The sequence below is a fragment of the Chiloscyllium punctatum genome, chromosome X, assembly GCF_047496795.1.
Source record: "Chiloscyllium punctatum isolate Juve2018m chromosome X, sChiPun1.3, whole genome shotgun sequence".
Classification (NCBI taxonomy): domain Eukaryota; kingdom Metazoa; phylum Chordata; class Chondrichthyes; order Orectolobiformes; family Hemiscylliidae; genus Chiloscyllium; species Chiloscyllium punctatum.
The window spans coordinates 13142684-13156117 of NC_092791.1; the positions used below are offsets into that span (position 1 = coordinate 13142684).

At 52.6% G+C, this 13434-nt stretch overlaps 1 protein-coding gene across 1 annotated transcript in view; it reads right to left on the minus strand.

Annotated features, from left to right (window-relative positions):
* Positions 1-13434, minus strand: part of LOC140471217 (nck-associated protein 1-like) — a 179230-nt gene that overhangs the window by 101827 nt on the left and 63969 nt on the right. Inside the window, exons 16-17 of the mRNA XM_072567142.1 lie at positions 12859-13077; positions 10712-10842 (exon numbers count right to left, since the gene is read on the minus strand). Coding sequence (XP_072423243.1) covers positions 10712-10842; positions 12859-13077 — 350 coding nt within the window. The remainder of the gene's footprint in view (positions 1-10711; positions 10843-12858; positions 13078-13434) is intronic.

Here is a 13434-nt window from a genome sequence, read left to right on the forward strand (position 1 = left end):
AATTGTCCCATAGTGCGCAGGGATGTGCAGGTTAGGGTGTATTGGCCATGCTAAATTGTCCCATAGTGTCCAGGGATGTGCAGGTTAGGGTGTATTGGCCATGCTAAATTGTCCCATAGTGTCCAGGGATGTGCAGGTTAGGGTGGATTGGCCATGCTAAATTGTCCCATAGTGTCCAGGGATGTGCAGGTTAGGGTGGATTGGCCATGCTAAATTGTCCCATAGTGCCCAGGGATGTGCAGGCTAGAGTGGGTTGGCAGTGCTAAATTGTCCCATAGTGCCCAGGGATGTGCAGGTTAGGGTGGATGGCCATGCTCAATTGTCCCATAGTGCCCAGGGATGTGCAGGTTAGGGTGAATTGGCCATGCTAAATTGTCCCATACTGCCCAGGGATGTGCAAGTTAGGGTGTATTGGCCATGCTAAATTGTCCCATAGTGTCCAGGGATGTGCAGGTTAGGGTGGATTGGCCATGCTAAATTGTCCCATAGTGTCCAGGGATGTGCAGGTTAGGGTGTATTGGCCATGCTAAATTGTCCCATAGTGTCCAGGGATGTGCAGGTTAGGGTGGATTGGCCATGCTAAATTGTCCCATAGTGCCCAGGGAGGTGTAGGTTAGGGTGGATTGGCCATGCTAAATTGTCCCATCCTACCCAGGGATGTGCAGGTTAAGGTGGATTGGCCATGCTAAATTGTCCCATACTGCCCAGGGATGTGCAAGTTAGGGTGGATTGGCCATGCTAAATTGTCCCATACTGCCCAGGGATGCGCAGGTTAGGGTGGATTGGCCATTCCAAATTGTCCCATAGTGCCCAGGGATGTGCCGGTTAGGGTGGATTGGCCATGCTAAATTGTCCCATAGTGCCCAGGGATGTGCAGGTTAGGGTGCATTGGCCATGTTAAATTGTCCCATAGTGCTCAGGGATGTCCAGGTTAGGGTGGATTGGCCATGTTAAATTGTCCCATAGTGCCCAGGGATGTGCAGGTTAGGGTGGATTGGCCATGCTAAATTGTCCCATAGTGCCCAGGGATGTGCAGGTTAGGGTGCATTGGCCATGTTAAATTGTCCCATAGTGCTCAGGGATGTCCAGGTTAGGGTGGATTGGCCATGTTAAATTGTCACATAGTGCCCAGGGATGTGCAGGTTAGGGTGGATTGGTCATGCTAAATTGTTTCATCGTGTCTGGGATGTAGAGGTTAGGGTGGATTGGCCATGCTAAATTGTCCCATAGTGCCCAGGGATATGTAGGTTAGGGTGGATTGGCCATGCTAAATTGTTTCATCGTGTCTGGGATGTACAGGTTAGGGTGGATTGGCCATGCTAAATTGTCCCATAGTGCCCAGGGATATGCAGGTTAGGGTGGATTGGCCGTGCTAAATTGTCCCATAGTGCCCAGGGATGTGCAGGTTAGGGTGAATTGGCCATGCTAAATTGTCCAATAGTGCCCAGGGGTGTGCAGGTTAGGGTGGGTTGGCCATGCTAAATTGTCCCATAATGCCCAGGGATGTGCAGGTTAGGGTGGATTGGCCATGCTAAATTGTCCCATCGTGTCCAGGGATGTGCACGTTAGGGTGGATTGGCCATGCTAAATTGTCCCATTGTGCCCTAGGATGTGCAGGTTAGAGTGGGTTGGCCATGCTAAATTGTCCCATAGTGTCCAGGGATGTGCAGGTTAGGGTGGATTGGCCATGCTAAATTGTCTCATAGTACCCAGGGATATGTAGGTTAGTGTGGATTGGCCATGCTAAATTGTACCGGAGTGCCCAGGGATGTGCAGGTTAGGGTGGATTGGTCATGCTAAATTGTCCCATAGTGCACAGGGATGTGCAGGTTAGGGTGGATTGGCCATGCTAAATTGTCCCATAGTGCCCAGGGATGTGCAGGTTAGGGTGGATTGGCTGTGCTAAATTGTCCCATAGTGCCCAGGGATGTGCAGGTTTGGGTGGATTGGCCATGCTAAATTGTCCCATAGTGCCAAGGGATGTGCAGGTTAGGGTGGATTGGCTGTGCTAAATTGTCCCATAGTGCGCAGGGATGTGCAGGTTAGGGTGGATTGGCCATGAAAAATTGTCCCATAGTGTCCAGGGATGTGCAGGTTAGGGTGTATTGGCCATGCTAAATTGTCCCATCGTGTCCAGGGATGTGCAGGTTAGGGTGGATGGCCATGCTAAATTGTCCCATAGTGTCCAGGGATGTGCAGGTTAGGGTGGATTGGCCATGCTAAATTGTCTCATAGTGCCCAGGGATGTGCAGGTTAGGGTGGATAGGCCGTGCTAAATTGTCCCATACTGCCCAGGGATGTGCAGGTTAGTGTGGATTGGCCGTGCTAAATTGTCACATAGTGTGCAGGGATGTGCAGGTTAGGGTGGATTGGCCATGCTAAATTGTCCCATAGTGCCCAGGGATGTGCAGGTTAGGGTGGATTGGCCGTGCTAAATTGTCCCATAGTGCGCAGTGATGTGCAGGTTAGAGTGGATTGGCCATGCTAAATTGTCCCATAGTGCCCAGGCGTGTGCAGGTTAGTGTGGATTGGCCATGCTAAATTGTCCCATAGTGCCCAGGGATGTGCAGGTTACTGTGGATTGGCCATGCTAAATTGTTTCATCGTGTCTGGGATGTACAGGTTAGGGTGGATTGGCCATGCTAAATTGTCCCATAGTGCCCAGGGATATGCAGGTTAGGGTGGATTGGCCATGCTAAATTGTCCCATAGTGCCCAGGGATGTGCAGGTTAGGGTGAATTGGCCATGCTCAATTGTCCCATAGTGCCCAGGGATGTGCAGGTTAGGGTGGATTGGCCATGCTAAATTGTCCCATAGTGCCCAGGGATGTGCAGGCTAGAGTGGGTTGGCCGTGCTAAATTGTCCCATAGTGCCCAGGGATGTGCAGATTAGGGTGGGTTGGCCATGCTAAATTGTCCCATAGTGCCCAGGGATGTGCAGGTTAGGGTGGATTGGCCATGCTCAATTGTCCCATAGTGCCCAGGGATGTGTAGGTTAGGGTGGATTGGCCATGCTCAATTGTCCCATACTACCCAGGGATGTGCAGTTTAGGGTGGATTGGCCATGCTAAATTGTCCCATTGTGCCCTAGGATGTGCAGGTTAGAGTGGGTTGGCCATGCTAAATTGTCCCATAGTGTCCAGGGATGTGCAGGTTAGGGTGGATTGGCCATGCTAAATTGTCTCATAGTACCCAGGGATGTGTAGGTTAGTGTGGATTGGCCATGCTAAATTGTACCGGAGTGCCCAGGGATGTGCAGGTTAGGGTGGATTGGCCATGCTAAATTGTCCCATAGTGCACAGGGATGTGCAGGTTAGGGTGGATTGGCCATGCTAAATTGTCCCATAGTGCCCAGGGATGTGCAGGTTAGGGTGGATTGGCCGTGCTAAATTGTCCCATAGTGCCCAGGGATGTGCAGGTTTGGGTGGATTGGCCATGCTAAATTGTCCCATAGTGCCCAGGGATGTGCAGGTTAGGGTTGATTGGCTGTGCTAAATTGTCCCATAGTGCGCAGGGATGTGCAGGTTAGGGTGGATTGGCCATGCAAAATTGTCCCATAGTGTCCAGGGATGTGCAGGTTAGGGTGTATTGGCCATGCTAAATTGTCCCATCGTGTCCAAGGATGTGCAGGTTAGGGTGGATGGCCATGCTAAATTGTCCCATTCTACCCAGGGATGTGCAGGTTAGGGTGGATTGGCCATGCTAAATTGTCCCATACTGCCCAGGGATGCGCAGGTTAGGGTGGATTGGCCATTCCAAATTGTCCCATAGTGCCCAGAGATGTGCAGGTTAGGGTGGATTGGCCATGCTAAATTGTCCCATAATGCCCAGGGATGTGCAGGTTAGGGTGGATTGGCCATGCTCAATTGTCCCATAGTGCCCAGCGATGTGTAGGTTAGGGTGGATTGGCCGTGCTAAATTGTCCCATATTGCCCAGGGATGTGCCGGTTAGGGTGGATTGGCCATGCTAAATTGTCCCATAGTGTCCAGGGATGTGCAGGTTAGGGTGGATTGGCCATGCTAAATTGTCTCATAGTACCCAGGGATATGTAGGTTAGTGTGGATTGGCCATGCTAAATTGTACCGGAGTGCCCAGGGATGTGCAGGTTAGGGTGGATTGGCCATGCTAAATTGTCCCATAGTGCCCAGGGATGTGCAGGTTAGGGTGGATTGGCTGTGCTAAATTGTCCCATAGTGCCAAGGGATGTGCAGGTTAGGGTGGATTGGCTGTGCTAAATTGTCCCATAGTGCCCAGGGATGTGCAGGTTAGGGTGGATTGGCCATGAAAAATTGTCCCATAGTGTCCAGGGATGTGCAGGTTAGGGTGTATTGGCCATGCTAAATTGTCCCATCGTGTCCAGGGATGTGCAGGTTAGGGTGGATGGCCATGCTAAATTGTCCCATAGTGTCCAGGGATGTGCAGGTTAGGGTGGATTGGCCGTGCTAAATTGTCCCATACTACCCAGGGATGTGCAGGTTAGGGTGGATTGGCCATGCTAAATTGTCTCATAGTGCCCAGGGATGTGCAGGTTAGGGTGGATAGGCCGTGCTAAATTGTCCCATACTGCCCAGGGATGTGCAGGTTAGTGTGGATTGGCCGTGCTAAATTGTCACATAGTGTGCAGGGATGTGCAGGTTAGGGTGGATTGGCCATGCTAAATTGTCCCATAGTGCCCAGGGATGTGCAGGTTAGGGTGGATTGGCCGTGCCAAATTGTCCCATAGTGCGCAGTGATGTGCAGGTTAGAGTGGATTGGCCATGCTAAATTGTCCCATAGTGCCCAGGCGTGTGCAGGTTAGGGTGGATTGGCCATGCTAAATTGTCCCATAGTGTCCAGGGATGTGCAGGTTAGGGTGGATTGGCCGTGCTAAATTGTCCCATAGTGCCCAGGGATGTGCAGGTTAGGGTCAATTGGCCATGTTAAATTGTCCAATAGTGCCCAGCGGTGTGCAGGTTAGGGTGGGTTGGCCATGCTAAATTGTCCCATAATGCCCAGGGATGTGCAGGTTAGGGTGGATTGGCCATGCTAAATTGTCCCATAGTGCCCAGGGATGTGCAGGTTAGGGTGGATTGGCCATGCTCAATTGTACCATAGTGCCCAGGGATGTGCAGGTTAGGGTGGATTGGCCATGCTAAATTGTCCCATAGTGCCCAGGGATGTGCAGGCTAGAGTGGGTTGGCCGTGCTAAATTGTCCCATAGTGCCCAGGGATGTGCAGATTAGGGTGGGTTGGCCATGCTAAATTGTCCCACAGTGCCCAGGGATGTGCAGGTTAGGGTGGATTGGCCATGCTCAATTGTCCCATAGTGCCCAGGGATGTGTAGGTTAGGGTGGATTGGCCATGCTCAATTGTCCCATAGTACCCAGGGATGTGCAGTTTAGGGTGGATTGGCCATGCTAAATTGTCCCATCGTGTCCAGGGGTGTGCAGGTTAGGATGGATTGGCCATGCTAAATTGTCCCATTGTGCCCTAGGATGTGCAGGTTCGAGTGGGTTGGCCATGCTAAATTGTCCCATAGTGTCCAGGGATGTGCAGGTTAGGGTGGATTGGCCATGCTAAATTGTCTCATAGTACCCAGGGATGTGTAGGTTAGTGTGGATTGGCCATGCTAAATTGTACCGGAGTGCCCAGGGATGTGCAGGTTAGGGTGGATTGGCCATGCTAAATTGTCCCATAGTGCACAGGGATGTGCAGGTTAGGGTGGTTTGGCCATGCTAAATTGTCCCATAGTGCCCAGGGATGTGCAGGTTAGGGTGGCTTGGCCGTGCTAAATTGTCCCACAGTGCCCAGGGATGTGCAGGTTTGGGTGGATTGGCCATGCTAAATTGTCCCATAGTGCCCAGGGATGTGCAGGTTAGGGTGGATTGGCTGTGCTAAATTGTCCCATAGTGCGCAGGGATGTGCAGGTTAGGGTGGATTGGCCATGCAAAATTGTCCCATACTGTCCAGGGATGTGCAGGTTAGGGTGTATTGGCCATGCTAAATTGTCCCATCGTGTCCAGGGATGTGCAGGTTAGGGTGGATGGCCATGCTAAATTGTCCCATAGTGCGCAGTGATGTGCAGGTTAGGGTGGATTGGCCATGCTAAATTGTCCCATAGTGCCCAGGCGTGTGCAGGTTCGGGTGGATTGGCCATGCTAAATTGTCCCATAGTGCCCAGGGATGTGCAGGTTAGTGTGGATTGGCCATGCTAAATTGTCCCATAGTGCCCAGGGATGTGCAGGTTTGGGTGGATTGGCCATGCTAAATTGTCCCATAATGCCCAGGGATGTGCAGGTTAGGGTGGATTGGCCATGCTAAATTGTCCCATAGTGCCCAGGGGTGTGCAGGTTAGGGTGGATTGGCCATGGGATACTGTCCCATAGTGTCCAGGGATGTGCAGGTTAGTGTGGATTGGCCATGCTAAATTGTCCAATAGTGCCCAGGGATGTGCAGGTTAGGGTGGATTGGCCATGCTAAATTGTCCCATAGTGCCCAGGGATGTGTAGGTTAGGGTGGATTGGCCATGCTAAATTGTCCCATAGTGCCCAGGGATGTGCAGGTTAGGGTGGATTGGCCATGGGAAATTGTCCCATCGTGCCCAGGGATGTGCAGGTTAGGGTGGATTGGCCATGCTAAATTGTCCCGTAGTGCCCAGGGATGTGTAGGTTAGGGTGGATTGGTCATGGGAAATTGTCCCATAGTGCCCAGGGATGTGTAGGTTAGGGTGGATTGGTCATGGGAAATTGTCCCATAGTGCCCAGGGATGTGCAGGTTAGGGTGGATTGGTCATGGGAAATTGTCCCATAGTGCCCAGGGATGTGCAGGTTAGGGTGGATTGGTCATGGGAAATTGTCCCATAGTGCCCAGAGATGTGCAGGTTAGGGTGGATTGGTCATGGGAAATTGTCCCATCGTGCCCAGGGATGTGCAGGTTAGGGTGGATTGGTCATGGGAAATTGTCCCATAGTGCCCAGGGATGTGTAGGTTAGGGTGGATTGGCCATGCTAAATTGTCTCATAGTACCCAGGGATGTGTAGGTTAGGGTGGATTGGCCGTGCTAAATTGTCTCATAGTACCCAGGGATGTGTAGGTTAGTGTGGATTGGCCATGCTAAATTGTCCCATAGTGCCCAGGGATGTGCAGTTTAGGGTGGATTGGCCGTGCTAAATTGTCTCATAGTGCCCAGGGATGTGCAGGTTAGGGCGGATTGGCCATGCTAAATTGTCCCGGAGTGCCCAGGGATGTGCAGGTTAGGGTGGATTGGCCATGCTAAATTGTCCCATAGTGCCCAGGGATGTGCAGGTTAGGGTTAATTGGCCGTGCTAAATTGACCCATAGTGCCCAGGGATGTGCAGGTTAGGGTGGATTGGCCATGCTAAATTGTCCCATAGTGCCCAGGGATGTGCAGATTAGGGTGGATTGGCTGTGCTAAATTGTCCCATAGTGCGCAGGGATGTGCAGGTTAGGGTGGATTGGCCATGCAAAATTGTCCCATAGTGTCCAGGGATGTGCAGGTTAGGGTGTATTGGCCATGCTAAATTGTCCCATAGTGTCCAGGGATGTGCAGGTTAGGGTGGATTGGCCATGCTAAATTGTCCCATAGTGCCCCAGGGATGTGCAAATTAGGGTGGATTGGCCATGCTCAATTGTCCCATAGTGCCCAGGGATGTGCAGGTTAGGGTGAATTGGCCATGCTATATTGTCCCATAGTGTCCAGGGATGTGCAGGTTAGGGTGGATTGGCCACGCTAAATTGTCCCATAGTGTCCAGGGATGTGTAGGTTAGTGTGGATTGGCCATGCTAAATTGTCCCGGAGTGCCCAGGGATGTGCAGGTTAGGGTGGATTGGCCATGCTAAATAGTGCCCAGGGATGTGCAGGTTAGGGTGGATTGGCCATGGTCAATTGTTTCATCGTGTCTGGGATGTACAGGTTAGGGTGGATTGGCCATGCTAAATTGTCCCATTGTGCCCAGGGATATGCAGGTTAGGGTGGATTGGCTGTGCTAAATTGTCCCATAGTGCGCAGGGATGTGCAGGTTAGGGTGGGTTGGCCATGCAAAATTGTCCCATAGTGTCCAGGGATGTGCAGGTTAGGGTGAATTGGCCATGCTAAATTGTCCCATAGTGTCCCGGGATGTGCAGGTTAGGGTGGATTGGCCATGCTAAATTGTCCCATAGTGTCCAAGGATGTGCAGGTTAGGGTGGATTGGCCATGCTAAATTGTCCCATTGTGCCCAGGGATGTGCAGGTTAGAGTGGGTTTGCCATGCTAAATTATCCCATAGTGTCCAGGGATGTGAAGGTTTGAGTGGATTGGCATGCTAAATTGTCCCATAGTGTCCAGGGATGTGCAGGTTAGGGTGGATTGGCCATGCTAAATTGTCTCATAGTACCCAGGGATGTGTAGGTTAGTGTGGATTGGCCATGCTAAATTGTCCCGGAGTGCCCAGGGATGTGCAGGTTAGGGTGGATTGGCCATGCTAAATTGTCCCATAGTGCCCAGGGATGTGCAGGTTAGGGTGGATTGGCCATGGTCAATTGTTTCATCGTGTCTGGTAAGTACAGGTTAGGGTGGATTGGCCGTGCTAAATTGTCCCATTGTGCCCAGGGATATGCAGGTTAGGGTGGATTGGCTGTGCTAAATTGTCCCATAGTGCGCAGGGATGTGCAGGTTAGGGTGGATTGGCCATGCAAAATTGTCCCATAGTGCCCAGGGATGTGCAGGTTAGGGTGGATTGGCCATGCAAAATTGTCCCATAGTTTCCAGGGATGTGCAGGTTAGGGTGGATTGGCCATGCTAAATTGTCCCATAGTGCCCAGGGATGTGCAGGTTAGGGTGGATTGGCCATGCTCAATTGTTTCATCGTGTCTGGGATGTACAGGTTAGGGTGGATTGGCCGTGCTAAATTGTCCCATAGTGCCCAGGGATGTGCAGGTTAGGGTGGATTGGCCATGCTAAATTGTCCCAAAATGCCCAGGGATGTGCAGGTTAGGGTGGATTGGCCATGCTAAATTGTCCCATAGTGCCCAGGGATGTGCAGGTTAGCGTGGATTGGCCATGCTCAATTGTCCCATAGTACCCGGGGATGTGCAGGTTAGGGTGGATTGGCCATGCTAAATTGTCCCATAGTGCCCTAGGATGTGCAGGTTAGGGTGAATTGGCCATGCTAAATTGTCCCATCGTGTCCAGGGATGTGCAGGTTAGTGTGGATTGGCAATGCTAAATTGTACCATAGTGCCCAGGGATGTGCAGGTTAGGGTGGATTGGCCGTGCTAAATTGTCCCATAGTGCCCAGGGATGTGCAGGTTTGGGTGGATTGGCCATGCTAAATTGTCCCATAGTGCCCAGGGATGTGCAGGTTAGGGTGGATTGGCTGTGCTAAATTGTCCCATAGTGCGCAGGGATGTGCAGGTTAGGGTGGATTGGCCATGCTAAATTGTCCCATAGTGTCCAGGGATGTGCAGGTTAGGGTGGATTGGCCGTGCTAAATTGTCACATAGTGTGCAGGGATGTGCAGGTTAGGGTGGATTGGCCATGCTAAATTGTCCCATAGTGTCCAGGGATGTGTAGGTTAGGGTGGATTGGCCATGCTAAATTGTCCCATAGTGTCCAGGGATGTGCAGGTTAGGGTGTATTGGCCATGCTAAATTGTCCCATAGTGCCCAGGTATGTGCAGGTTAGGGTGGATTGGCCATGCTAAATCGTCCCATAGTGCCCAGGGATGGACAGGTTAGGGTAGATTGGCCATGCTAAATTGTCCCATACTGCCCAGGGATGTGCAGGTTAGGGTGGATTGGCCATGCTAAATTGTCCCATAGTGTCCAGGGATGGACAGGTTAGGGTGGATTGGCCATGCTAAATTGTCCCATAGTGCCCAGGGATGGACAGGTTAGGGTGGATTGGCCATGCTAAATTGTCCCATAGTGCCCAGGGATGGACAGGTTAGGGTGGATTGGCCATGCTAAATTGTCCCATCGTGCCCAGGGATGTGCAGGTTAGGGTGGATTGGCCATGCTAAATTGTCCCATAGTGCTCAGGGACGTGCAGGATCGGTCCATTCGTCAGGGTGAAATATAAAATAATAGGGTCTCAGTGGGTTACTCTTTGACGGGTCGGTGTGGACATGTTGTTCCGAATGGCCTGTTTCCGCAGTGTCGGGAGTCTCTGTATGTTAAGGCGTTTGTATATTTTCATCAGCTTAACAGTGTTTCAATGATCTCTGCATTTCTGAATGTCAGGACGCTCGGGGTGAGAGGGCAGTGGCTAAATTTGAGGGAGCTGTGACCTTTGAGGCCCGGGAATCTTTCTCCTGACTGGAAGGGTCTGCATTCTGGAGCGTGGGCCAAAGTACCACATGGGGAAGTGGGAGATTACCCAGTGCCAGTTTGGTTGCCCAAATGGGATGAGCGAGTGAGCGGGCGATGGTGGCGCTGAGAGCGTGCCCCCTGGGGACGAAGTGGGCAGTGTGGAACAAGGGAGAGGAGTGCAGGGAAGGTTAAGAAAGCGAAGCCCGTGTTCGCTCTGCCTTTGTTTTGGCCCGTGCAAATGAACACCATCAAAGAGGTTGCAGGGAGGGCACGATCTTCATTAAATTCATAGGTTGCGAGAAATCATGACAGATGGGATATAGTTGGCACTGGAAATGACTTTGACGGGTTCGGGGCAAATTTCACGGACAATACTTGAACAGTACCAAGCAATGAAGGATTAAAAACCAGCTAATCACACACCTGACACATCTGAATACTCTTCAGCGTTGAATATCTGCACGTTCTCCACAGGGATGGTCACGAAAGCTCTGACAGCAGGGGAGTGAATGATGATCCCAGTGCTGGCCTGCCGCAGAATACTTTCCAAGTACCTGCAACATTACAAACGGTGGGAGGTGAGTCCTCTGTGAAACGGTCGCAGATCTGGCCATTGCTGAACCAATCAGGTCAAACTGACTCTGCCCCCCCCCCCCCCCGCCCCCCCCTCCCCAGTGACAAGGGACCTCAGGGTTTCATGATGCAAGGCATGGACAGCTCAATCTGCTCAAAACCCAACAGTCGCTACAATCTACCACACGGCCACTGACTCGACCATTTGCAAAACGTGGAGGGATCACTTCGGAGCTTTGTCTTCGAGTTACCAGCCTCACCGAGGGCAAATAAGGAAGAAGATTCCCCACGTCGAATGGGAGTTCAACACCATGCCCTTAGCACCAAGCAGACCCGACCAATGGTCACTCAGGCAAATCAAGTGACTGTAACATCAGTACTAAGGGAGTGCCACACTGTCAGAGGGTCAGTGCTGAGGGAGTGCCGCACTGTCAGACGGTCCGTGCTAAGGGAGTGCCGCACTGTCGGAGGGTCAGTGATGAGGGAGTCCTGCACTGTCAGAGGGTCAGTGCTGAGGGAGTGCCGCACTGTCAGAGGGTCAGTGCTGAGGGAGTGCTGCACTGTCAGAGGGTCAGTGCTGAGGGAGTGCTGCACTGTCAGAGGGTCAGTGCTGAGGGAGTGCCGCACTGTCAGAGGGTCAGTGCTGAGGGAGTCCTGCACTGTCAGAGGGTCAGTGCTGAGGGAGTGCCGCACTGTCAGAGGGTCAGTGCTGAGGGAGTGCCCCACTGTCGGACGGTCAGTGCTGACGGAGTGCTGCACTGTCGGACGGTCAGTGATGAGGGAGTCCTGCACTGTCAGAGGGTCAGTGCTGAGGGAGTGCCACACTGTCAGAGGGTCAGTGCTGAGGGAGTGCTGCACTGTCAGAGGGTCAGTGCTGAGGGAGTGCCGCACTGTCAGAGGGTCAGTGCTGAGGGAGTCCTGCACTGTCAGAGGGTCAGTGCTGAGGGAGTGCCGCACTGTCAGAGGGTCAGTGCTGAGGGAGTGCTGCACTGTCAGAGGGTCAGTGCTGAGGGAGTGCTGCACTGTCAGAGGGTCAGTGCTGAGGGAGTGCCGCACTGTCAGAGGGTCAGTGCTGAGGGAGTCCTGCACTGTCAGAGGGTCAGTGCTGAGGGAGTGCCGCACTGTCAGAGGGTCAGTGCTGAGGGAGTGCCCCACTGTCGGAGGGTCAGTGCTGAGGGAGTGCCGCATTGTGAGAGGGTCAGTGCTGAGGGAGTGCTGCACTGTCGGAGGGTCAGTGCTGAGGGAGTGCTGCACTGTCGGAGGGTCAGTGCTGAGGGAGTGCCGCACTGTCAGAGGGTCAGTACTGAGGGAGTGCCGCACTGTCAGAGGGTCAGTACTGAGGGAGTGCCGCACTGTCAGAGGGTCAGTGCTGAGGGAGTGCCGCACTGTCAGAGGGTCAGTACTGAGGGATTGCCGCACTGTCGGAGGGTCAGTACTGAGGGAGTGCCGCACTGTCAGAGGGTCAGTACTGAGGGAGTGCTGCACTGTCGGAGGGTCAGTGCTGAGGGAGTGCCCCACTGTCAGAGGGTCAGTACTGAGGGATTGCCGCACTGTCAGAGGGTCAGTGCTGAGGGAGTGCCACACTGTCAGAGGGTCAGTACTGAGGGAGTGCCGCACTGTCAGAGGGTCAGTGCTGAGGGAGTGCCGCACTGTCAGAGGGTCAGTGCTGAGGGAGTGCCACACTGTCAGAGGGTCAGTACTGAGGGAGTGCCGCACTGTCAGAGGGTCAGTGCTGAGGGAGTGCTGCACTGTCGGAGGGTCAGTGCTGAGGCAGTGCCGCACTTTGAGAGGGTCAGTAAACTGTGGTGACTTTTATCTCGTGTCAGAACCATTTACCAAATTTAAAACATGATATTTCACTCACATTTGCAAGTGAGCACTCTGCCACAACTGTTGGGCTGACATTTGGCACAGCAACAATTTGGCAACATCAGCAGATGTGGGTCGAAACCATGAAGCTGCTTCTCTGTGTCAGTGCGGTGTGGGTTGGCACCTACCAGTTGGTGTAAGCAGTGGTCAGGGTTATCTCTCCATTGGCATCTGTGGCCTGGGATTGCTGCAGCAGGACCTCCTTACATATCCTGCTCACATCGATGTTCACGTAATGGCCCACAGAATGGATGAACGCTAGGAATGCCTTGACACCAGATAGGACCTCAGACGGCTTGGCGATCTCCTGAGTAGCTTGGCTGTAGTTGGCCAGCCGCATGACAGCTCTGCGTGGCAAAACAGAAGCATTGAAAAGACACTGCCAGCTTGCTTTGACTGCGTGGATGTGAGAGAGTCAGAAATGCTCAAGTGCAGACAAACTACACAGAAAGACAAGGTCGGCCATGGAGCTTTCTCCTTACAGCTGAACCATAGAACCCCAACAGTGAGGAAACAGGCCATTCGGCCCAACAAGTCAACACTGGCCCTCTGAAGAGCATCCCACCTCGACCCATTCCCCTACGCTATTACTCTACATTTGCCCCACACTAATGCACCTTACCTGCACATCCCTGGGCACTATGGGACAATTTAGCACGGCCAATCCACCCTAACCTGCATATCCCTGGACACTATGGGACAAT